General features: G+C 38.5%; 2 protein-coding genes across 3 annotated transcripts in view; one reads left to right on the forward strand and one right to left on the reverse strand.

Annotated features, from left to right (window-relative positions):
- The window catches only part of adamts10 (ADAM metallopeptidase with thrombospondin type 1 motif, 10), a 59,712-nt gene extending 41,538 nt beyond the window's left edge, over positions 1-18,174 (reverse strand). The window contains 3 exon segments of the mRNA XM_046870555.1: positions 1,981-2,342; positions 9,364-9,800; positions 17,928-18,174. Coding sequence (XP_046726511.1) covers positions 1,981-2,342; positions 9,364-9,466 — 465 coding nt within the window. The 5' untranslated portion in view covers positions 9,467-9,800; positions 17,928-18,174.
- A 2,091-nt stretch (positions 18,175-20,265) lies between these two features.
- Positions 20,266-27,540, forward strand: part of LOC124399910 (tyrosine-protein kinase ZAP-70) — a 21,913-nt gene continuing 14,638 nt past the window's right edge. The window contains exon 1 of one of the 2 annotated variants that reach the window (XM_046871224.1): positions 20,266-20,457. The gene's annotated coding sequence lies outside the window, so the exon portion shown is untranslated. Of the gene's footprint in view, positions 20,458-26,555; positions 26,785-27,540 lie in introns of those variants that run through there. The other variant, XM_046871225.1, reaches the window with a different exon arrangement.

Genomic DNA, 27,540 nt, shown 5'->3' on the forward strand with positions numbered 1-27,540 from the left:
CAAGCTTTCCGGAAAGATTTTCTGATGTTTTTAATTAGTCTTTCACAAATGTTTGCGAGCCCTATACATCTATTGAATATGCTATACAGAAATAATGACTGCTTTTTCAACTGTAAAAGCGTGCCTAGTTTGCCATGATAATGCTAGACGCTTAGCTAACATGAGCTACCAGTCAGAATTCTTGAGGAATTTATCGAATTTACAAATAATCTACAGAAAATGTTTCTTAGGAAATGTATTTGAGAAAAATATTTTAAGATAATAATATAGTCAATATTTATCAACAGGAAAGTTAATATCAGAATATCACAGGACTTTTTTTCCAATTCAATTTCCATTTGATAAATATTAGCTAATGATTTTTCTTACAAATATATAAAATATATAATATCATTTATAAAACCTTTGCTAGGAGCCCTTGACAGCTGGCTAATATGATGTATACAGACAGAACTTCTGAGGTATATCTTAGATAATACAATTTCAGTTTATACAAAATTTTACCCAGCTAGCAAATAAAAAGACAGAAAACTTTCAGATATTTAATAAAACACCATTTCTAACTGTTAATGCTAGTAATAAAGCTAACATTAGCTAATCAGCCGAATTTCTGACTGGGTTTTTTTAGGTCACACTCATATTTATAGTCAAGTTCCACTGTTCACAACCAAGCTAGCTGGCTAGCTTAATCATACTTGAGGGGATATATATATATATAAAAAACCTGCTGAAAACAAAGCCTCAATAAAACAAGAACAGTGTAAAGTTGTGAAGTGCTGGAGTTGTGGAGTTCCCCTGGGAACCGGATTCGGAAACACTGAGTGATGGTTTATTGTTTAACACACTCAACACACCTGGTTCAACTCGAAGTACCAATTATGTGGTACTTCAAAAGCTGTGTGATTTGTTACAGTAGATCCTGACATGTAGTGAGCATGGTTTGAGTCTTACCAGGTGGGAAGGTCACAAATCATGGGCCCTTAGCAAGAAGTCAAGCTCGTCTTGAACTAACACTTTCCAAGTTTGCTTTGTTAAAAAAAAAAAAAAAAAAAAAACTCTTCGGAGTTGTAGGCTAATGGATCTGAAGTTTGTAATCCAGCGTACCAGTGTAGATTTATTCCTTGATAGAGACTCAAAGCACTTTTGTACGTCGCTCTGGACAAGAGTGTCTGGAAATGTATACTGAAACTTTAACATGAGATATTTGTACAGTCAACCCGCGGTAATTCATTCGGAACCCGCGGCTCCGAAAATTTGCGGGTTCTCATTTGGAACCTAACTAACAGTGAGTTGCTGATTGTCTTTAAATTCATGGGAATCACCAGGGGGACCAAATGTTCAGGAACGTTAGGAATAACATGTTAAACTATGTTTTCACTAACAAATTTCATACATTTTTTTGACTTTATTGTATTAAAGTAACAATGTCTAGATTAATTAAGGGACTGCGTCCAAAATTGTTAGATTTTCAGAACTCAATGGGGGTCTTAGAATGTACCCCCTGCGAGTTCCAGGGGACCACTGTATTTTTTGAACTGCGAAAACCTAGCATATTAGCCAGTATACTAATATATATATATATATATATATATATATATATATATATATATATATATATATATATATATATATATATATTTATATATATAGCATTATTTATTCATCCTGGTCATGGATGTGGTGTATCAAGAACATTAATGTGATGGATGCTCTTATCCAGAGTATTGTACAACTGTTGCATTGACACAAATGTTGAGGTTCAAGGACCTTGTCCAAGAGCCCATCTTGGTGGTTTGAATTTAGGTTCTTCGCCTTCCAATCATAAATCCAACCTCATACCCATGTGAGTAATGGATTTGATGGAAACTATTAAGTGGACAAATTTAAGAAAAACATTCAAATTGTCTAAAAACATTCAAATTGTCTAACTTGATGACATGTTGGACTCAGAACATGACTCACAACTATGCAAGAACTTACCAGGCCATTGCAGTTACTGATAGCCACAGTGCTGGACTGGGGCTGATGCTGCAGATGCCCCATGTACTGGCAGCCGAACGAGTACGGGTGGCTCCACGCCAACCTGCCTTTCCTCCAGTACTCGATACGGAACTTGCGAGACAGCAGGCTGCTCTGCAGCGTGAGGTTCAGGAAGAGGCTGGTGCTTGGTGTGGACAGCTGGTAATATAGCTGTGGCTCAGGAACCTCCTGTTTCGCCTGGGTGCTCCGCCGAACCCGTCTGGGCCTGTCTGAGGCCTCGCCTTTGTACAGCGACTCGCCTCGAGGGCCAACGCGGATCAGGACAGCAATCTCATAGTGAGTCAGACTGGAGAGAAATGCAGCTGGAGAAAAACAGGAGAAAGCAGGAGAAAAGTGGAATAAAAGGAGGAGTAAATGTCACAACCATTGTTACATACAGAATACAACTTGTAGTGAAATGTAAACCTGATTAACTCCAAAATAAAGTGTTCTACACTTCCTGACCAATCAGAATCAAACGTTTAACAGGTATATCTAAACCACAACAGTAATCAAACCTGAGCATTTGCGCTTTTGGCATTTCCTGGCATTTGGCAGCCTACTTAGCAATTAGCAACACAAACCTTGCGTCAGAGTCCACAGCTAACTGTCCAAAGGTCTGAGAGTTAACATTTTCTACAGAAACCCTGAAACCCTATACTTCCTGCTTTCCAAGGAGTTATTCTACACTATAAATAGTGTGTGCTTAGCACCAATGGGTGAGGTCACTTCTAAAACCCTCAGCTGTCCAACTCATCGCTTTCCTTAATGGGTTTAGATGCTAAAGTGCTCTCCACTGAGTGAAATAAAGACTTCTGCTAGTGCTCACTCACTCATAAGAGAGGGTTCAAAATGATCCCTGAACACCATAACCAGAAAAAACAAATCCTCCTTTTATCAAGAAGGAACACAACTTGGACAAAGGTAATGAGAGCTGTCCAAGGCCAGACTTGTTTAAACTTTCTTGACTTGCATTCGTATCCAACTCTGGAGTAATTCATGCTACAGAAGTAGGAAAAAAATATCAGAAATGCTTCAGAAAATTGTATTTCTTTTATTAATTTCATGTAAATTTAGTGAGACGTTTTACTTTGAAGAATATACAAGTCTAAGACTTATTGGCATATCTTTATAGTGTGGCTTGTAACTTCAAGAACAACAAATATAAAAATTTATGGAAATAATCAAACGACTTTTATGTATACCTGTCCTGCAAGTTCTGTGCTTAAATTTGACTTAAATTTCCACTGGTATTTGTTCCTATGTGATAGATATATATGACACAGTACTGTATATGAAGCATGACGCAAAAAAGAAAAAAGAAAGCTCAGGGAATGATTTATTGCTACCCTTGTCTGCTAATTTATTGAAAACAGCTACAGTTACAATTTACAGCACAAAATTTTAAATACTAAAAAAACAATTTAGCATGCAACACTATCCTGTTATTGGTTTGTTTTCCAAATGTGTTCACCTCTACAGTGTTTAACCCCTAATTATTTCGCAATTCTGACACTGCTGTTACACTCACATTGTGCATTCATGAAAACAGAGAACAAGGTCTTTGACCATCAATATAGACAGATAAAGATCAAGCTTTGGATTTCACATGAAAAAAATCTCCCGAAAAATCTCCCTAGTAGAATTCAGCATGTGGTAATATCAAAAAGTATAACAAACACGTTTGGTCCCAGATTTGCACCCTGTGGTACACACGATTAGGAACAGATCTTATTAGGAAGTGTTCTTTCAACATCTGCTCGGTCCAGATGTGCCTCCGTATCGCCTCATTCCTGCGTAAATCTCTCAAGCTGCCTGTTAATAAGCTTTAAATGCAAAATCGAAGAAAGTGATGACAGAGTTTGCAACATGTGGTTTCATTGGGTTTTCAGCACCTCTGTGGTCGTGGAGGCCAAGCATGACGGACACTGAGCTAATTTCTGACCTAATTCTCCTATTGTTTCACAAATTTCATCTGGAATGTCCATATTCGGTCCGAGACAACTTGAGTTTCTTACGTAAATGCACAATTACTCATCGCTGGAGTCCTTTGTTTACTCTGTCATCTGCTCTTCAGTAGAATGAGAGGGATGTGACAATGCAGTGAACACTGTCATTCTGTGTCATACAAATTACACTGTCATTTTATATCCAAATGATTTCCTGAAGGTTGCAACTTAATAGTACCTAAATAGACTTAATAGTACTGCTCAGCAATCGCAGTTCAATGATTGAGCTCTGAAGATAGTAAGACAGAAGTTTGAACAGTATCACATTATTAATGAAACCTGAATACTTCCTGATGTCAGCAAACGTTTACAATATGCTCTAAATTCTCCTCTCAAAGATGCTCCAAAGTAAAACACCATATGAATAAATGTTTGGAATGCATCTCTGTGAAGTGTCTGCTATAAAAATCTATAAGATAATGTAGGAGAATGAATACATCTGGTAGCAGTTAAATCCGAGTTCCCTCAGGAACATATTAAGTGGCCGACCGCAAGATTATTTTGAGTGCATTTTTTATTATTATTAAACTTGAGAACATACAAAACAGTGCCAGTGGTACAAAAAAAAGAACTAGAGTTAGCGCAGTGTCACTGTGGCTACTCATTCCGTACGGAAATAAGATTTGTTTTGCACATCTTAGCATTACCGCTAACCAGGAAGTTGCTAGAGGCTAATGCTAGCGCTATGGATTCTTTAGAGTTTTATGTCTAGCTTCAAGAATTTCTCTTGTAAGGAGAAAATCCTGACACTTTCACATAACAATGAAGTGAACGAATGAAGGATGGGAGGAATGAAGACATTTGTTAAAGTCTGTGAAATAAGTAGAACATTTAATTAGATCATATCTTTAAAATGTTTTATATTAAACGTAAAACACACACTAACATACACATCTGTATTACCCAAATGGGGTCTAATATGTAAATGTAAAACTAATTAAATTTTATTTTATTTGATCAATTTAATTTGTTATAATTTAATTGATAACTTAATTAAATCTTCTTCTTTCGGCTGCTCCCATTAGGAAGCACCACAGTGGATCATCCGTCTCCATACCCCCTGTCCTCTATATCTGTCTCTTTCAAACCAACTACCTGCATGTCTTCCTTCACCACATCCATAAACATCCTCCTTGATCTTCCTCTTTTCCTCCTTCCAGGTGGCTTCATCCTCAGCATTCTCCTACTGATATACCCCATGTCCCTCCTCTGCACATGTCCAAACCATCTCAATCACACCTTCCTCACCTTGTCTCCAAAATGTCCTACATGCGCTGTCCCTCTAATAAACTCATTTTTAATCCTGTCCATCGTCGTCACTCCCAACAAAAACCTCAACATCTTCAGCTCTGCTACCTCCAGCTCCACCTCCTGTCTTTTACTTAATGGCACTGTCTCTAATCCATACAACATCACAGGTCTCACCACAGTCCTATAAACTTTCCCTTTCACTCTCACAGATATCTTCTATCACAAATCACTCCTGCTATCACTCTTCCCCACTCACTCCACCCTGCCTGCACTCTTTTCTTCACTTCTCTAACACACTCTCCATTACTTTACACTGTTGACCCCAGGTACCTGAACTCATCCACCTTCTCCACCTCTTCTCCCTGCAACCGCACCCCTCCACTGCCCTCCCTCTCTTTCACACACATGTACTCTGTCTTACTACTACTGACTTTCATAATTACTCAATTAAATTTAAATAATACAAAGGTGTATTGCATTCATTAGATTTATTCTATTTTATTTTTTATAAAATACTATACAAATATTTTCTGTAATATTCCACCAAGCAGGTATTTTATTTCAGAATGTATAAAAAAATTAACTGTGTAAATGTTGATCACAAATGTTAATAATAATAGACTGTGTTAGTAATAAAAACATAATTTCTTCTAACTGTACCAAAATTGCAAAACTGAACCAACTACACTTACAAGGGATTTGACAAGAATTTTCAAGAAAAGCTGGACACCGTGATGAAAGTTCGGACAAAAAAGTTCAAAACAGTTGTTAAACTTTTGCATAAATTATTCATAATTTTGTGTTTTCAAATTTGTACAAAATTTGCTTTAAGCAGGCAGGAAAACCTGTAATGCACAGTTAAAATGAACAGAAAAACCCGGGGTCATTTTATGAGGTTAATATAAATGCTCCTGCTAGAGATTACGTGTGTGGTCGGTAAAGCTGTGGCTCCAGTGAAAGGAGACTTGTTGAATTGTGTTCATTGTTCTTTAGTGATCATTCTTGCTTTAGTAATGATATATATTCTCGCTGCATGAGATTCCTGTCTGTGATGCAGCGCTCTGTTCTACTGCGTTTCTGTATAATATTGATGGTTTCTATAGCCGTGGCGTCATAATGATGGGATAAAGAGGTGGATTGATTCAGGTAGGACACCACTGAAGGCCTTGGTGTGAAATACATGGCCTTTTATATATAGTATGCCTTCAGGATAAAGTCATTTTAATTTAGGCACATGAAATCTATAAGAGGTCTATATGTGTCTTTCTACATGTAAACACTTTCACTGCTTCACAAGGAGCAATTTCCTGCAGCAAAATGAGGTCAAGAGCCACCAGGAAGCAGGAACCTTCCAGTTCCACATGCTGTTATTGAGCTTGTGAATTCCACAAATCAAATAAACCAGTCAAGTACATAAAAAAAGGAATATTATCCATAACCATACAACTTCCCCTCATTAAAAAGACGTTAACACAGGAGCCTAGCTTCCGGACCACCGCCACCATACACCCTATAACACTCTCTTAACTAAACATTCAACGACAATGAGCGGAAAGGCCTCTCCCTGCGCATAAAGGGAAGCCCTTTTATTTATTAAAGGCTTTTGATCTTTCCTCTAATCTCTGCGATGAGGCCCAGGGGAGATGCAGGATACCCCATTACTCTCCCATAAAGTCAACAGACAGAGAGGCCCATAAAACTCTATAAGCACTCACCTTCACTTCAAATGCACTCACTTTATTTTACCTTACAGGGCCCAAAAGGAAAGAAGCCCTTCATTTCACGTGGAAGTGGAAAATAAAGAGGAATCTGGTTCGACCGATGTTTTTTTGTTTTTTGTGAGGAAGCAGAATTAGCTGAGAATCGGGACTTTCTGATCCTGATTGTGTAAGGAAAAGATATGCATCAATGAATTAATTGTAAAAATTAGGAATAAAAAAAAAGGGTTATATCTGATTTTGAAAGTGGTTGTTGGCTTAGTTAGTAGAAGCTTCATGTGGGAAAATCCAATTTTACATAAGCTACAATGACTTTAAGCAGCCTTATAAAGTCTGCAAGTGCAAGTAGCTACATAGCTAGTTAGCCTTCTTTGGTGTAATATACATTTTTATTAGCATTACATCCTTTTTGTATTTGACTACAAAAGTAATAACATCAAACAGGAAGATGAACCTGAACTCAACTAAGAAAATCGCTCATTTATTCTTTATCTAGCAACGTCAGCTAAGCCTAAATTTATGCTAAGTAATTACACGATTCACCTGGATCCAACTTTTGGCTTCTGCATTGAGTCAAATTAGAGTCAAGTTCAATATCATTAAGCTACATGAACCAGAGCTAAACGCCACAGCGGGCTAGATAATAGTAGACTACTTCACTGGAGTCAACCAAAGATAATCTCCATGGCAAGACGACTAACCACAGACTCACTGTTATAGCACACACATCCAAGCCATTGCATTCATTTTACATGTTGAGTCACATCGTATACAGGTTCCTGAATGCTAATCGGAAGGAAGTCTCCAAAATATCAGTTAAAAAAGTATAAACTGTGCTATAAAATGAAAGTAATATGTATTCAGTCGCCAAACTTACATTATGGCTAATTATGTTATAGTATAGTAAACAAGTTTTTAGATTTGCTATCAAGTTAATTCGGTCAATTCAATATGATATTGTGTGTAATGAGTAACCAAGTTAGTAGCTACGTAGATATGTGACTAAGATTCAACTAACTATTATTTAGAGTAAAATAATAGCCAGGGCTCTTAGCTAACTGTGATAAAGTGTAAATAACCAACTAGCTATAGCTATAGTGTAAATAACTAACTAGCAATAGCAATTTCCCTATCAGATCAATAAACTATCCTGATTCTGATTCTGAAGCTAAATACAATATATAGTTAAAAGAAATCCATAACCAAGTTTGTTAGCAAATGAGCTAACAATTGTAGATATTGTATATATTGCTAGCCAGGCCACTAGCAAAGAAATCTGGATCCGAGTGTTAAAGCGTGACCGAGTTACTGGGTGAGAAATGACTAAAATGGGCGCGAATCATTTCTATTTTTGGCTGCCGATAAATATTTTCAGTATGCGTTTGTTCTCACATAAAAATTTCGCTTCTCCTGAAAAAAAAGAAAAAGGAGCTGATTCTAAATCACAACTGTTTGCTCAGGAACACTTGATAAAAATGACTCAATGTTCTTGGAGAAAGCAAAAGAAATCAACAGCCATCTGTCTGTCTGTCTGTCTGTCTGTCTCTCTCTCTCTCTCTCTCTCTCTCTCTCTCTCTCTCTCTTTCTCTCAGATGTCAAACAGCTGTATCCAGTCACGGCTCGTGAAAGAGTGTATGCATATCTGCGTGTCAGGTTTAGAAAGTCTTTCTTTCTTGAATGGAGGCCACTGCAACCACAGGCCTCCTGTCCACAGCTCCAAAACGAGCCTATTCATAACTCTGGGCGCAATTCTTTCTCTGTTTTTGTGCGTCTCGTGGGGAAATATCGCACGCTTAAGTTATAAAACCATGAAATGCCTGTCTGAGACTTCGGTCTCTCTCTCTCACTCACACACACTCTCAGTGCAGCTCTATAATAAACACACATGACACAATGCTGGTAGCATGATGGCAAACCTCATTAGCTATTTCAAGGACAAAGACCTGGGAGTTAAAACAGAACCTGAATGCCAACTGGGCCAGGAGGTGTCTGCATTTTTGTTTGTATAATTTTACCTTGATAAGCGTTTTCTATATGTAATATCACTTCCTGTATTATTATTTGAACACGGATGCCAACAAGCTAGCCAGCTACCATGAGGGATCAGGAGTTTAATCAGTTTCTCAAAAGACAAAGCTATTTAGCTTAGTGTCTATATTTTGTTGGTTTTCTCCTTCATGTAAAATTAACCATCACTACAATAAAGCTTAAAAGTAAAATAGTGGATTATATTATATTATATTAGATTAGATTAGATTAGATTAGATTAATGTTTGATTCCTCAAAATTTAAATATAGTATTACTAAGTACTATGTAGTATTTGCACCACTGTTTTGAAAATTTAGTAAACTCGGACAATTCTTACCTTGACCCTCCTGAGCAGGAACACTTGCTCCAATTGCTCCAAATCCAGCGGTTACCATGGCAATGACCCCAACACAGGCCAAGCTCCTCCACACCGTTTCCATGGTTACTACAGCTAGTTTCAGTGCGGTACCCGTCCCTCCGTGCCAACATGTCTTCTGCCTGGTTCGCCCACCGCTCACCAGAGTGACGCACTGAATTCTGGGGCCATGACAGCAGCTCTGGGTGTAGATGTGTGTGTGTATAAATGTAGTGTGTGTGTGTGTGTGTGTGTGTGTGTGTGTGTGTGTGTGTGTGTGTGTGTTCAGCGTGTATGTTTGAGTGCAAGTTGTAAGTGTTTAACTTTAGCAGCTGAGCAAGATGTGTGACTTGTCTGGGTGTCCACTTCCCTCAGGCAGGAGGAGATCAGCTGAGGTTTCCTGAGGTGTGCTGAGGATGCTGAAAAAGGAGACAAGACAAACAAGGCAGTGATCATCAAGCACCAAAACCACAAGAAGTCCAAGTCCAATGGTTGAGGTTCTGCCTATTCTAAAGTACCACGACTTTTGAGCAAAAGCACTGAATTCTCTCTTGAACAACACACGTTATATATATTATTTGTATTATTATATTATAAACGATTATTTATATAGTTCCAAAACTAAGCATTGGCCTAATCCTATTCAAAAGATCAAAATTGCTTCAAACATCCTTGGCAGATATACGTCTGGAAATTCAATCCCATCCGAACTTTACCAAACATAAAAGAGTTTTATGGTACTTCTACTTGACCCTAACAACACTGCAAAAAATAACCGTCTAAATAAAAGAAATTAATGCATGATTTCAGAAGATACAGATTAAAATCCAGTTTAATTATCCGCCAGTGCATTGAGATAATCACACTTAGTAAAATTTATTGAAATATGAAACCATATCTAGGCTTTAGAAAAGAACCAAATGTCTTAAAATAAGCATTAAAACACTTATTCCAAGGAGTAGATTTAATCAAATTTAAGCTGTTTGCTTTTCTTAATTTGTGTGAAAAGATCTAAAAACCAGAGCTACTAAACAAGAGGAATTCCTCTTACCATATTTAAACCAGAACTAAGATTACTGTTAAAATCAAGATCACGAATACATGAATATTGTCAACAATTATTTATTCAAACGAAGCCGTCTTGTAACACACGGCAGTTACAACGCAAAAACAAAGCATAATCATTACTTGCTGCTTCTTAAAATGCTTATTATAAAATTAGCATTATTGATAGAACAATTTAGTAAAAAGTGATTCTGTAAGTACTCTGTATAAAAGTTCCAAAGTTCAGAAAAATAATAACAATACTGGGTAACACGGGGAACTAAATAGTGTATACTACAATTTTTACATGTTACAAAAACAAGCATTTGGATTAATAATTCTAAAGTCCTGAATGTGATTATTGTGCATTATTTCACTGGGCAACCTTAAAACCAGTTATTGCAGCTTAAATAAAGTCTTCAAAGATACAAGGCCTCAAGTGATGTTTTTTGATTGATTTAACTTGCAGGGAAAATAATGAACTAAAAGAAATAATAATCTTAAAACAATGCTAATAATCTTACACAGTCTGCTCTTGCATAGTATTTTATTCTTAAGATAGGATCAAAATTATTTTTATGGCAGAGAAAGTTAAATAAGGAGTTTTTGCAGTGCAGGTTAAAGTGGTTACAAAAAAAACAAAATTCACAACTGCTTTTTCATTAGAATGGTTGTTCAATGTTCAATTCTTCATAACTGGTATTTGACTTTGGCCTTAAAACCAATGTCAATGAAAGCATTCTAGATACTTCTTTCCAACAATCGCACCAAAGTCTCGTCAAGGTAAACCACACCAACTCAAAGGGGCCACGCCGACTATTAATGTAAATTGGCCAATTTGAGGAACCTTGTTACTTATTTCCATTCCACAGTGGCCTCAAAATTTCCAAACACACAGTATTCTTTGGAGATCCAGAATAGGGGACTTTATGAAGCACCTTCCTATCATAACCACAGATCTTACAGCCACCACCACCCCCACACCTCTTGGCTTCTACTATTATACATTAAGAGAGTGGCTTATACTGGCCTTAAAGCCACATTATAAAGACATCAGAAAGCCTGGTCATGAAAAACTTCAGACTCACAGGTAATTAGAACCTCTGATCACCTAAACATCCCCCTATAGCTGTGGATATTCCAAAAAGATCTGCTATAACCTAAATATAATTGGTAGCCATGTGGGTTTAATGTTTTCTTCAGTGATTTCAACACTATCCTGTCACAACCATTAGGCAAAACGGGGTGAAATGCAGGTGTGTGCCTCAAGGATTTTACGCGATCAAAGGCTACCCATGTAGCTGTCTGCAATTTGTGAGGATTCAAAACTGTTGGTCTGAACGGAATTGAGATCACAGGTGCTCCCCAGCTGAACATACTTTTCTTCTTTCCTGTTTAGCCTCTACACATCAGATCTCGGGTACAACTTATTAAGTTATGTCACCTCTAGAAGTTCTCAGCAGGTGATTCTCCAAGCCCTTGGCTGTGGTTTGGTAGGATTTGGGTGATCAAGAAAGTCATTGTGGCTCAGTAAGTTTTCGGCTACTGATTACTCCTAAGGTTGTGAGTTCAAAGTTCTTTGAAAACTTTCTTATATGATTTGGTATAAAAACGTTTCAAGACTAGCTCTGTTTACAAGAAAGTACTATTGATCTACGTTTAGAAACGATCACCTTCAAAATAGTCCCCTTGTACAGCATACAGCTCAGAAGTATCTATATAGTAGGGTCGATGTGTTGAGGAAGCAGGTGGTGAGCTTCAGAATATAGTTTAAGTACCAAACTTTCTGGCTCACCCTTTGGGTTCCAAAAGGAGCAACTAGGACTTCAAACTCTACACTACCCTGTAAAGCACTTGAGTTAGAACTTCGACTGCTCAGCTTGATCAAGTCTCTATTGTCAATTTTGGTTGAATTAAAGCACCTAACAAATGAGTTACTACAATTGCACACCTGAAACATAAAACACATACCACCCTCATGACGTCTTGAGGCGACTCAGGCAAACTTAAGCCCATAATGGACAGTGAGTCTCATTCTTTCACATCAACTCACTCTCTGTCCCCTTCTTACTAACAGAGGTTCCTCCCCACTAAATAATGGATGCTTTTTGACATCGGCACATGGAGCCTCAAGCGTCTCCATGGTCTCGAACGCTACAACTCGTCTTTGTTGAATCAGGACTTGGACAATTTACCATATCATAATAGAGATTTATACAACAGTTATGTGTACTATAACAAGGCAGTTTCCCCCCTACAGGATCAATAAATTATCTGCTTGTCTATCTGTCTATATTTTCTATCTTTTCCTTTATGCAAAAGGACCACTTGCTCCCTCTCTCAGTTTTTTTTCTCGTGTTGGACATTTTCCACCATTGCACTTCTCCTCCACTCCATCCTTTCTCACAGTTTTGAACGAGTAAGCCTGAATGAGAGAACAGAGAGAAGGAACGGAGAGAAGGAACGAGAAAAAGCACAGAGATAAAGAGAGAGAGAGAGAGAGAGAGAGAGAGAGAGAGAATATGGAAACCCAGATGGCTGGCAAGGAACCAAGTGCAACCAAAGGTAATCAGGAGCAGATGGGAAACAATTTGGAAATGGGATTGAAGGAACAAGTCATCCTGTGATGTGAAAAAACCAAAAAGCCAAACGGAGAAACCTGTAAGCAGAGAGAGAAAGGATAGAGAAAGGAAAAGAAAGAGTACTTCCTTTATTCAGCAATGATAACCATGTCTGATGTGCAACGTATAGTACAATGTGTGTGTCGTGTGTGTGTGTGCGTTCTCATGAGTTTGCACCTCCAACCACAGAATAAATAAACCCATTTTTTCCCTCAGTGATTTGTCTCTACTTTGGAGGAAAAAAATGTTTTGGAAAGTTATTTGAAACTCCTGCTCCGTGCTCGGCTGCTCGGCTGCTTTGCCGTGTTAACATGTCTCGCTTTTAAAATACTGCCTTCAGTGTTCCAACTTACTGAACCCGGTGTACAAAGATCCCTTTCTCACCTCACAGGAGGGAAAAAATACATCCCCCTTTTATCTTCAAAGCACAATATAACACTGAGTGTTTCGGGGTTTTAACTGAGGATGTGTGTGTGTGTGTGTGTGTAGGGGCCAGTGTAGGGGGCGAGTTTGCGGTGGAAAAGAGGTAGATGCAGGTTTAAGGTTGCCCTCATTTCCTTTGAGTGCAAGTCAAATGGCCCTTGTTCAGCAGGGAGTCTTAAAACACTAAGACGTCTTTGTCTCCCCCACCCCCCACCTACACCCCCCGACTATATACCGACTACAAATGGTGAAGGACTGCAGAGCCCACCCCACCTCCCCCCTTTTTTGTCCTCTCTTCTTGTTCTCCTCTTTTTTCCTCTTCCGAATGCTAAAGGGCTTTTCCTGAGATTTGCCACTCGGCCAAAGTCACTTTCGTTTCATTCCGTCTTGTTAGAGGCTCGTTTTATCACAAGGCTCGCAGGAAGACATCCAACACGTCTTATTAGGACTTTTATTCTCTCATCTCGCCTTTCTGCAAAACAAAGGCCCCTCTAATCAAACCCTTCTCCTAACTTCTCCATTGGGGTTTGAATGCCGTGTGGAGAAGAGGTCGAACCGCACGTGCTCATTCGTACGCTCAAACCAGAGCAACTTACATTTGCATTATTCATACAAATTTCAGCAGCTGATGGGGTTCAGGGCCTTGCTCAGGGGCCCAGGAGTGGCAGCTTGGTGTGGCTGAGATTTGAACTCATAATCTTCAGAGCCAAAGTTTCAACCACTAAGCTACCCTTTCTCATCTTCTACCTACTGTAGGTGAGGTGAGAAGGTCTGGGGTGCAGTTGGTGTGAAAAATTAATCCCAAAGCTCTTCAACAGGGTTTAATAGGGAGGTCAGAGCTCCATTGTAGGCCACTTAAGAGCTTCCACGCCATTTTATTACTGCTAACCAGTTCTTCATCTTGGAAATAGCACAGACGCTCAACGCAAAAGCACATTTGTACCGATTTGTAGTGTCTAGTTTCAAGATCTTTATTATTATTATTATACGTGCGTGTAGTGTGAAACGTTCGAGACCCCAAAAACATCTCGTTCACTAGTGCATCAGTAAAATTACGCCAGAATTGTACTGAAATGTAAATTTTACGAAGTTGATGAACTAATCTTTCCCAACACAAAAGCTTTATATATCAACAAATTTATGAGTTGCATATTAATTCAGAGTGAAATCTGCTTTACTGAGACAAGATGGAAACCGGAATTCCAAGCTATCCGACCGTGCCGTTGCACTTTTCCATGCCGGAGGTGGGGTTTTTCTGCGGTTCCGGGACCGACGGATTGCAGCTGTAGACACAGCAATCATTACGATAAAACTTTAAAGAAGGCTCCATTAGATAACAGTCCGGTCTCGTATCGGTCCAGTGTAATGCACATTATATCAGGCTCGTCTATAATCCGAAGCAGGAGAAGGTCAAACGGCTGGACTGAAAAAAAAAAAACGTTCGAGCCCGGAGGCATCACACATCGGTGGACTTCACTAATCGAAGCCATATGATTCTGCTTAAAGCACAGGAGCCTGTGAAGAATGCGAACCCCTCTTTCACTCTCATAGACATATAATTAAGCTGTAATATTTTCTCATTGTGCTGAAGTCAGAGTCTCCCAGACTTTACCACAACACGCTTTCAAAAACAAAAGAGATCTGGACATTTTTTGGGGGGTTTTCACAAATTTCTGTCTTTCATTCCCCTATTTGGAGAGCATATCACAATCAAGCCAACCCAGAAGAAAGAGGTATTAAATAGAGATTTGCCAGAGGCCATGAAATCCATGAAGCACGCGAGTCTTATCCGTGGGCAACGGGCTACAGGATCTAGAGGAACGACCAGCATGGAATCAGAAAACAGATGAGGTGATAATGTTAATGGTGAGAAGAAAGACTGGGATAAATCAACCTCGGGGGGTTTTCTCTCCAGTCTCCTCAAATAAACACGACCTACACGGGAGAACACAGGGAGCGTTTGTGGCCCACGATGCGAGCTTGGCTCAAACAGACCCATGATGCAACATTTAACCAACTCAATCAAGCGTAGGTCGGTCAACACACTCTGGCATGTGGGAACCAAGTTGGTGAACAGACGTAAGCTGGACAGAATTAGCCTGCATTGCTTTCGCGTTCTAGTTTTTTCTTTTTTTTTAAATGCAATCCAGTGAAACGGTTCAGTCTGCCTGCTCAGCCACCCATGTGACTACAGAGAGAGAGAGAGAGAGAGAGAGAGAGAGAGAGAGAGAGAGAGAGTGAGGCACACAAAGAGAGAAAGTTAGAGACAGGGGTACCGTGGGATTTCTAAGCAAATCGTCTGACCACCAAAGATTTATGCTCGTCCTGATTCACATGCAGTGACCCCACAGTTAACAGCCTCCTAAATGTCATGTGCTGCTTTGGTTCAGCTCCAGAACTATAATAACATGATCACAACCACGGGTAACGAACAGGAAGTGGATCTCGCTGAGGTTTGTCTGATATTGAGTTTTATTACAACAACAAAAAATATATAAAAAAACGAAGAAAAAAAACACCTAAAATATCTAAAGCCATAAATATAATATAAAAACCTGAAGACTCACCCTAATCGCCATGGCAACAGGTTTCTGTAGAGTAAATCACCCTGAAATCATGGACACAAATCCCAGCAAGGATGCAGAGGAACCATTTTTATGGTGATTCGAAAGATTTCTAGTTTCACTATCTACATACATGCATCTCCGACTCTTTACAACCAGTGGGTTCATAATAAAGAAAAATAAAAACACGTATCTTAGCATCTAAAAAGAGTTTAATAGACTTAAAATGTATTAAAAGTTAGTAATATTCATCAATCCATCCATCCATTTTCATCCAACTTCTTATCCTTGGTTTGCAGAGGAGCCTGGGGGCCTATCAGATGAAAATCAGGGGGGAAAAGGTGCAGAGAACATCCAAGAAACTCCTCCAACATAGATGGAATCTAACCAAAAGTCAGAGTAAAGGAGTCTGTCAAATCATGTCCCCACTACCAATGTGGAGTTGAACAAGAAGTCCAAAAATTGGAATCAGACATTCTTCAGGTCTTCCTACACTGATAAAAATCAAATCAAAGCTCCAGAGGGGTGAAGTTAGACCTGATCCATCTTCTTCTACCTGGTATGTAACTAACCAAAAGAGAAGTTCGAAGGAGACAACTCGATAGTGTGTTTCAAGCTGGATAAGTGTGCATTGGAAAACTAACTACCGAGTACATTTTAGCATCTAAAAAGCGTTCAATGGAGAGTTTATTAATTATAAGTGTGATAAAACTGATTTAGGTCTTTCAACATTGACCAAATCAAAGGTCCAGAACATCATCAGCCTAAAAATCTATCGGGAGAAAATATAGCTAGAAAATCAACTGTATCGAAGCATTTCTGGAAGAGGAACCTTCAAAGATGCTAATCGAGCTAGCGACTCGGCTGTTCAGACATCGAGTAGAAGTTTGGTGCCAGAACAAACCTTGATTCTAAAAGCCAACCACACACACACACACACACACACACACACACACACACACACACACACACACACACAATTTCAAAATGCCATTTAGCCTATAAAGCATGTCTTTGGAACTGAGAAGGAAATCAGAGTACCAAGAGGAAACCCCAGAAGCACAAGGAAAGCCTATAGGATAGAGGCAGGAATTTGAGCTCCAAACCACAAAGCATGATCACCGCTATGCCACTTGTCCACTAATTAGGGATATTTATAATATAAAATCAATACTTTCAAATACATAGTGTTTCAGTATCTTTAGTCTTTTCATCCATATGCTCTCTGCATGAAGAGTACCAAAACTTTTGCATGCATTTATTTCCTGGATTTTCTTTTTTAGAAAAATGCACGCCTATGCAGTAGACCATTGAAGCGTTATGATTTTTTTTTTTTTTTTTATTGTAAAAGTGCATTCCAAGTGCAAAAGGTGTCCTGCAGTGTCTGGGATCATCTAATAACTTTATACAGAAGACCTGATAGAAATCATAATATTCTCCTAATAGAGGAGAACATTGACGTCATGGTGACAAGTCTAAAGTCAAAGCTTCACAATGACGCAAGCACTGGTGCATACACGTTTTTTTAGAGCTGTAGATTATATCATAGTCTTTGCGCATGTCATTTTGGAGTGCAGTTGCTCTTTAATTTCTGCAGCTTGCAGCTCCCACGTCATGGACCGCTCCAGATTTGCCTTTGCCTCAACTGGCACTGATTGTTCTTCTGACCAGTTTCCTGTGGCGCTTATGCAAAAAAAATCATGCAGCAGAAAAGAAAACCATATTACCAACAAATTCACACTGTATTTTCTAAGTTTGCAAACGTTAAAGCTTCATCTGAAAACTCCTTTTTTTTCCAGAGCTCTGCATCTACAAACTGTTCCCCCACGTCCTCCAGCTGCATGCAACCCCAGCCCAAAAAAACCGCACAATATAAAACGCGCTCATTTCCCACCTGTGAGTGTGATTTTGTGCAGCAAAGGTCTCCTGTCGGTGCCGCGCGCGCATGCACGCGAGAGCGTGTGCGTGCGCGTGTGTATATGTGCGTGCGTGCGTGCGTGTGTGTGTGTGTGTGTGCGTGTGTTAAGTCCCTCGGTCCTCCCGAATCACTGCAGCATGATGTATAGAGCGCACGGTGGAGCAGAGCGCACTGGCACCGTGGAGCTGCAGTGCTTCTCTTTTTCCTCCTTCCTCTCTTTACTGCTTTCAGTAAGAGGAGGGAGGGAGAAAGGGAGGGAGGGGGGGGGGTTATAGAAAAGAAAAAAAGCGCGCCCCCGAGGGCGTGCACGCGCACACTTGCTCGCGCCACTCGCCGCCTGGTGCGCGCCCGTGCGCTTTGAATGGGGCTCCGTAAAAGGGCTGAGCTCGTTCACCTGCTGGAGATCAGATACCCACCTCCCCACCAAACTGCCTGTGTGCGCAAAAACAACACCGCATGAGGCTTTTTTTTAACACCCTGATGTTATACAGTATGTTACACTGATTGCTATATATAGTTTATAGCCCCTGCATCAGGGGGAGTCGAGTGTAGTATGCAAAATATGAAAGATATCAGTGGACCACACCATGTAACCCTCACTGTAGAATCCAAAATCTGTAGAGTCAGACCTTCTCCAGCTCCTCCTGCACTGACCAAATAATAATGTGATAGGTCTGGCCTGATCTAAATATTATCTAACCAAGATGGAGTTGAACAAAAAGTCCAAGATAAAGTAAAGTCAGACCTGATCCATCACCTTCTTCCTGGGCAGAACCAAACCTGATCGAACTCCTCTTACATGGGTGGAATCAAACCAAAAGTCAGATGGGAGGAGTCTGATCTAATCTAACCCAAAGGTGGAGTTGAACCAAAAGTCCAAAAGGTGAAGTAGGACCTCATTTAGCTCTTCCTACCTGAGCAAGATCAAACATGATCGAACTCCTCTTACATGTGTGGAATCAAACCAATAGTCTGATTGGATGAGTCTGATCCAGTCCAAACCCCTCCAAGATGGAGTTAAACAAAAAGTCCAAGAAGTCGAGTTGACCCTGATCCTAGTACCTGGGCAGAAATCCAGTTAAAAGTCAGATTGGAGGAGTCTGAGCTAGCGCACACACACACACACACACACACACCCCACCTGGGAGGAGTCTAACCAAAGTAGGAAGAAGACTCTGTGTGTTTCAAGATGATTAAGTGTGCTTGAGAAAACTGAGTAATGAATCAGTCCAGTATTGTCCCCCGACAGCCAAATGTAGCTCCCCCGCCCAACACACACACACACACACACACACTTCCCACAGTGGCTCAGTGTCACCAAAATAGTAAGGAAAATGGAAAACAGGAAACCAACAAAAAATAATCTTCCTCATTTTCCAAAGTCCTTTCCTGGAGCAGTTGGGAATACACCCTGAATTGGACTCCACTCCAGGGCACCACTCACACACACGCATACACTCGTTCACACAATATTTCTTTTCTTTCTTGTTTTTTTCTCATGATTTTTGACATTTCTCCCAGGATTTTTTTCCTGTGTATTTGGATAAAAGAGCACATTCTAGAGGCATCATCGCAGAATCGTGGATGGAAAAACCAAAATAGTACCATTCAAACAGCATCTTTCATGCATCATTCTGTAGTCATGCAGATGTCCATCAAGCTGTCTGGCAATGAAACCGACGTTCAATGTTGCAGTCTTGACAGCCTCCTCCTCAAGTGTCCATTTTTATGTTGATCTTCTTCTTCTTTCGGCTTCTCCCATTAGAGGGCGCCACAGCGGATCATCCGTCTCCATACCTCTCCTGTCCTCTTTATCTGCCTCTTTCAATCCAACTACCTGCATGTCTTCCCTCACCACATCCATAACCCTCGTCCTTGGTCTTCCTCTTTTCCTCCTTCCTGGTGGTTTCATCCTCAGCATTCTCCTACTGATATACCCCATGTCCCTCCTCTGCACATGTCCAAAACATCAATCAGATGTTTTTTGGGGTATTTGGATTTCATTTAATTTCTTTCTTTCTTTTTTTTATGTTCAACATGATAACAACAATTCTTTCAGATTTTTTTCTTGCAAACACGAAATACACACACACTTTTATAAATATACACACACACACACACACACACACACACACACACACACTGCCTGCTGCTGGAGGTGGAGGAGTGAAAATGTCTGTTTCTGAGAATTGCAAAAAAACATGAAGGGGAGTCGAACAGCCCACGTAGTTCACCTGCATGTGTAGAGACACACACACACACACACACACACACACACACACACACACACACACACACACATACAGTAGTGCTTGGCAAGCACAGATGTCATACATCAAGCCAGATCAGAGTTCATCACCTCCTCAGACTGTACACGTTTTTTGTCATAGACGGTTGATTTGAGCTCAGCCTCCTCCTCCACCACCTCCTCCTCCTCCTCCTCCTCACGCTCCTCACGCTCCTCTCTTCATCTTTTTCTCAACCCGAATCTCCTGGCCTTCCCTCGGTAAGTGCTCGATGTGAGCATGTGTTCTTTTTCTTTTATCCTCTGCTCTTTTCGTGTGTTCTTCATGACGGGGAGATGTTCTCGTCTGGTTCTCAGTGTTTATCCGAGCGCAGAGTGGTGAGCATGTGTAAACGAGGTGAGCGAGACTGGGAAGGTTGTTAAACTGACAGATGCGAGTTAAACCGAGGCCACGTAATGAACTGAACTTTTCAGGTCAACCCGGGACACGTCTCGCTAACAGAAGGCCCGGAGTCTCTTTCTCACGTATCGTACATTAATTCCCGGTGTCAGGAACTGAGTATGTTATAGTGAGTATGCACCTGCTCACTTCTTGTGCAAGGCAACTTTTAATGACAATCACTATTGTGTAGCAGCACATTATAGAGTTGAGCTAAATTTATTCGATGCTAAACAAAGAAGATGCCGGAATTACAAATTACTCCAATATAAACTCCATCCTGTAGTTACACGCTAGGAGAAATTGATCAGAAGCTAAGACTAGCACTCAATTTTTGTCTTCGGTGCTCCTCGGCTGAAATCTTTTGTTTTGTGCGTCATCTTGTTTGCACCAACCCTCGCTATACGTCTACGCCTGAACCCGGTCGAAAAAGCCTTCGTTATACTGTCTCTAAGATGCACAAATTAGTGAAAATGAAAAGTGTGCTACATGAACTGTCCAAATTCTGTGTTATAATAATAATAATAATAATAATAATAATAGAAGAAGAATGAATTTTGACTTTCATTTACAATCAATCGAATTGATTTACCTTTTGTTGAAATTTTAAATCGCTCTCTTTAAAAGTCAAGGTCATTCTGCAAGTTCGAAACCCGACATGAAACGAATAATCGTGAAACGAAACGTAAAAAAAAAAAATTTCATCAGAATTGTTGGGGAAACAGGAAATGAATTATTTCTAACCAGAAAACATGTTTGTATGTTCGCAAAATATGAAACTTGTATGAATATTTCTACCGTTTAAAATAATTTGCATTTGCAAGCTTGTATGGTGTTATCACACACACACACACACACATACACACACAAACACACACATTCTAAAGCAGATAGCTCAGCTGCAACTTCAGAGCTGGAGATTTATTTATAGAGCTATCGTACGCGTAAACGTATTCCTATTCAGAGAACCTGCCATGTTTTGGTCCAAACCACAGCAGTTGTTAAAAGTCTGCAACCCGATTTAACCTGTGGTTCCACCTGAACAGTAAAAAAAAAAAAAGAACGTTGTAGTCATTAAATAAATCCCTCCATAAATAAAAAAAAGAAAAGAAACAAAACTAGAATCTTACGCAGCAAACGCAATTTTTGCGATTTCTGTTAAGCAAAGATCACAGCGTCCTAAACAAATAATGCGTTATAAAAAAAACAAAACACAACCTCAGCAGGACGCCGGTGGCAGGAATCCAGACCCTGTCTGAGCTCAAAATGCTTGTGATATTTTAGCAGACCCGTGGGAGCAGCTAAACATGGAGCTAAATGCTGTTTGTGGAAAATAAACGACAAATGCAACAAAAAAGGGAATGTTTGAAAAGGTACAGGGTCAGAGGCACTTGTATGCATTGGAAAAAAAAATTATTTCCAGTAACGTTTGAGAATAAATAATTTCCATTCAGTTTTAGAATAAAGGTCAAGTCGGTCATGAGCAGGCCAGTGGTGACTGTAGCAAGGAAAAACACCATGAGGTGAATCCTGGTGGTGAAAAATAACAATAAATATATATCCACTACAGAATATAATCTAGCTAGTGTTTATTTATTAGGTATTTAGGTTGGTTTTGAAGGTATGGGATGCTACAGCGAGAATTATAAAACCAAATTATAGGTATAAGGTTAATATCAAGGATATTTATACTAGCTTCAGTGCATTTCACGAAAAAAAAATCACACACAATATTTTACCGTTGCTACACACAATAGTAGCATAAGGTAAAAGTTCAATTCACAAAACTGTTAGTCAAACTACAGTCATCTATTGAAGATTGTGAAACCAGAAGTGTGGCTGTGGATACCACAGGACTTGTGATAACTTCAACACAATTAAAAGTTAAAATTGTAAAAGATAAAAAATTGACCCAGTTGTACCAGTTGTCTATTATGTACAATTATATGAGGAGGAATATTTATTAATAGGTTTGACCCACACTCTAAATGTTTTTTTGTCTATGGTTCTGTGAAGAACCTTTAACACGTGTAGAAGCTTTCCGTCGCAAAGAAGGAACTTTAGACCGAAGAACGTTTATTCATATTTAATATATTTAAAACGGATCATTTATAAACATTTACAAATTTTTACAAGCAGATCATTTTAAAATATATATAATTTGATTGTATCGCAGATTATTGATTAATAATTAGTTTCTATATTATATATTATATAGTATAATAATAATAATTTAAGTTCAAAATATATTTTAACTGTTCTGATATAACACCATTTTGTTGCAAATGTTAATTATATTTAGGTTTTAGCTTCAAAGAAAGAACTGGATATCTATAAATTATAAAGTTTATAATAAAAGTTCTTTGTAGTACCAGACACAATGTTCCTTATGGCAATAAAGGTTCCTCATTCCCTAAAAAGTGGTGTTTTTTTTAAAAAAAGGAACCAATCAATGCAGCGTTCTTTGAAGAATCAAAAAATGTTTTTTCAATGGTGTTTCCTTTCGAGTCCGGTTCTTCTCAAGATTTCTTTCTCATGTCATCCAGGGAGATGTTCCTCACCAACGTCGGCTCCGGCTTGCTCTTCAGGGAAAATGTATCAATTTACACTAAATATTCGGATATTTCTTTATTGTTATATTTTCTGTAAAGCGGCTTCGAGGCAATGTTCACTGTTTAAAACATAATGCGAATGAAATCAGCTGTTTAAAGAGTTAAAAATCGTTATCTCTTATGGTCCAAAAAGCAAAACGTTGAACAAAATGTAGTCGTAATCGGATAGAGACGATGTTCAGTTTAAAGACGACCCTTGAGAAATTTTACGTTTAATGGAAAGTTCATGATTATGTAAATAAATATCAGGTAAATTGTTAAACCCTAGAAATAATACCGATTGTATGATTAATTGTACGATTGGTTAACGTATATGCTTCATTTTATACAGTATATTTGTTAAGAACGAGACACACACACACACACACACACACACACACAAACACTTATACACCCATGTGTACATGCAAGCACATGCAGTTTCTTTTAGTAAATCTTTCAAAGCTGTCGGATTTACTGCAAACATTCAAATCAGTCAAATCAATTTAAGGTTCGAATTCCTAATTTCAAGGTCAAAGGTCAATTCTGAGGGGTTTCTTTGATTTTTTTTATAATGATTAAGCAGTTTTTGGGCTTGGGTGCCACACATACTGAAAATACTACACGATACATTACAACAATTGGATATTTATTTACATAAACAGCGAATAAATGAACATAAGTCATGAATTGCATTCAGATTTTTATGAACACTGTCAGAAGTGAAGCCTGGGATCGTCTTCTATTTTTAGTTTTGTTCTCGTTTGACTTTTATCGAAGATTTTCTGAATCTTTGCTTAATACCTGAACTATAATCAAAGCCCCACTGCTCTTTCTCAAGCATCCGCAATGGAAACAGGAAACAGGAGTCTCAGTCTTCACCGCAACCTTCTTTCGGGAAACTCCAAAAAAAAACGGCTTTGGCCCACAAACAATTTTGTTCTATTTTTAAAAATTTTTTTTGCTAAAGATATGGTACTCCCACAGACATGAAAGAACATGAAATACAATGTATGTCTCATAAGTGACTATGTTTGCATCAGACACTAAGAACTTTCCAGAACATAACACGGCGTACAGATACGGGCATCACGAACTACATTTCCCAATGACAGACTTGTTTACATTCACCTGGTTACTACACACACCTGAGAACATCACAGTAAGCTCTGAAATCGCTCCTCTTTTACTCTTTTACTAATCCCTGTATAGTGCATGGCAGTTAAGCTCACTAAAAAGAGAGGAGTGAAAATGTGTAAAGTGACACTGTAGTGAATAGTATTAGAGATGAGGAATAAGCTCGTCATATATGTGACAACTACCCTCGAATTATTATTTGCGATGTATCGGAAACTGATTTTTTTTCCTGTTATTTATTCAGAAGAAAGAGAGCAAAAACACCGGTTGCCATGTTTCTTCATCATTATGTTTGTTAGATAAAAATACATACAATTTATAAATTAAATACACAATTGAAATAAAAAAAAAGTAATTTATTTTATATATATATATATATATATATATATATATATATATATATATATATATATATATATATATACATACACACATATATATATATTTATTTTTTATTTTTTATTTATTTTTTATTATTATTAAATAAAGATCAACAAGAATAAACTAATATATAAAACTACATTATATACAGAACATTTTCGCAGGTTTCCTCTCAGTGTTTTTCATTACGTTTGTAACAGTTGCTCCCGTGTTACCATCCGCCATCTTTATTTATTTATTTTTGCAACATCTTGCACCACATTACAGGAAGAAATATAATCTGCTGATGAGTGTACACTAAATATTCACTCAAAATCAGAGTACATTTTGGGTGAAAATGAGTGAACGAGTGCATGGAACAAAAGCCGCTTTTGCAAACAGCGAAACAAAATGGCCGACACCCAATATGGTGCGTCGTACAGTATAAGCGATAGGAAGCAGTTTCAGACACGGCCTCAGTTTTATTATCATCTCGTGAAGTAAACGCTCAGTGTAGCCATTACTGATGTACTCATACTCAAGCCACTCAGTGAGTTCTCCTTTTCTGGTTTTGATCTTAGGCTGTCCCTGGATTATGACTGATTTCACAATCAAACTACTCTCCGGTTTTGAGGATTTGATGCTCAGATGTAGCTCATCTTGTTTTTATTGTATGAAATGAACACTGTAGTAAAATGTGCATAAGTTGTAGCCACTGATGTACACTGTTAGACTGTCCAAGATGGCGTCCCTCACTAAATTTGCTCCCCGTAACCACAAACCACAAGCAAAACATACATCGGAAGCAAACATTTTCAACATGTTTGCTGCAGTTCTTTTTTTTTTTTAACAACGTACAAACAAATCTGAGGTAAATGTTAACATTCCTAGTCATGTTGTCGAGGTTGCAGTGTTTCTGTGCCTCTATGCTAGCTAAGCGTATTTTCCAGTTGACTAGCATCTCTGACTAGCAATTTAAGCACTTGGCCACCAAATAGCTAATAGTAGCAGTTCATATACCACCACAATGCACAACATAGCATAAGCATGAGTGTCTAAGTTATTTATTTTACAGTTAAAACCTAAATCCATTATGAACCTCTAATCTTTTTGCTTATACTTTCTTTTTAGTTAAATTTTTTTAGCTAAATTTTACCAGTACCAGCCTTTAGGTTAATCAGACTCCTAAAGGGTTTCTAGCCCCAGTTTTTTCTTTAAAGGGTTTCTAGTCCCAGTTTTTCTTCCTATAAAACAGGCTAACTGGCTAAATTTGGTCACCTCAGCCATTAGACATCCACTTGGTCAGCACATTTCCTCGCTGTACTGAAAGTACCACTTAACACACCACAATCGATTAACCGTAGCTTAGCTAGGTTTTAACCTAGTTTGCTTACAAAAAAAATGTTTGAGAGTCAAATCCCTAGACATATAAGACACACCGTGCTGGTGCGGCTTTGTGTAGCTGGTCAGCGGTTTGTGTTTATAACAGTTAAAGTACTTTTTTTTTTTGTTCGCTCTCCACCACACCTTTGTCACCTGGTTGTCCTTTACGTAGACGATCCCTTTGCTGTGGTCTGGTGTGGCTTAGAATGTACAGCATGTATTTTTGTGTGTCAAAGGGTCTTCCGTTCAGCTGCTTTTGGCCGCTTCAGGACTGTGGGCTGGTGTCTGTGTTTGTGTGTGTGTGTGTGTGTGTGTGTGTGTGTGTGTGTCTGTGTGTGTCAGTGAGAGAGAGAGTTCATCCAGGAAACTGTGGTGTAAATCATGTATGTATGTGGGGAATACCTGCTACCTGCAAAGGGCACACTAAACGTGGCTATTATGTGCAGCAACACGTGTAAATTGATCTGATCAGACTTTGAGAAAGTTAAGGAGGAAGTTGTTTTTTCCTGCGATTGGCTGAAAGGTTCCTTTACACTGTGACCTGTCCACCTCCCACACAGTGGAAAATAAGAATCAAAACCTTAAATGCTGAACTGAAGGAGCAGATGGAGAGATTAAGTGGTCTGAAATTGAGAGAAACATCGAGTGAGAGACCAAGAAAAGACATCAAGGGAAAAGGTAATTGTGTTTGTTGAGTGTTTCATATGCAAAAAAAGAAAGATAGATAGATAGATAGATAGATAGATAGATAGATAGATAGATAGATAGATAGATAGATAGATAGATAGATAGATAGATAGATAGATAGATATGAATTGTATATAGATTATAAATAAAACACAGTGCTTTTATATATATATATATATTGTGTTCTTTGCAGGTTGCAGGTTTTCTCATACACACACACACACACACACACACACACACACACACATATATATATATATATATATATATATATATATATATATATATATATATATATATATATATTTACTGTTATGTATTTGCTTTTGAAAACATTCTAAAATAAATTACGGTTTGGAGATTGTTAATAGACGATCAAAATAACTGGAGAAAATGGAAAATGAATGGAAACGTTCTAACCAAGTTCTTCTGCAGTGATGTTAAAGATTTTCGAGTTTGCATTATGCTATGATAATGTGCAGAGTCAGATTAATCCGGAATATCTATTTTATTGAAACACTGTAAAAAAAAAACTAAAATCTTTACAGTTCCTGAAGTATCTTCTGTATCTAAGCATGAACCTCATTTAGAACTATACGCAGAAGTCTTTAAAGCTAATATTTTTGTTGGTGTCAGTCTTCGAGGAGCACACACATGGTCAGAACCGGGTTCTGAATCATCAACAGACTAGTTTCAGGTTTTCAAAGCTTTAGTCATTGTATTGATTAGTATTGATTAGTCCCAGTC

The sequence above is a fragment of the Silurus meridionalis genome, chromosome 17, assembly GCF_014805685.1.
Source record: "Silurus meridionalis isolate SWU-2019-XX chromosome 17, ASM1480568v1, whole genome shotgun sequence".
Lineage (NCBI taxonomy): Eukaryota > Metazoa > Chordata > Actinopteri > Siluriformes > Siluridae > Silurus > Silurus meridionalis.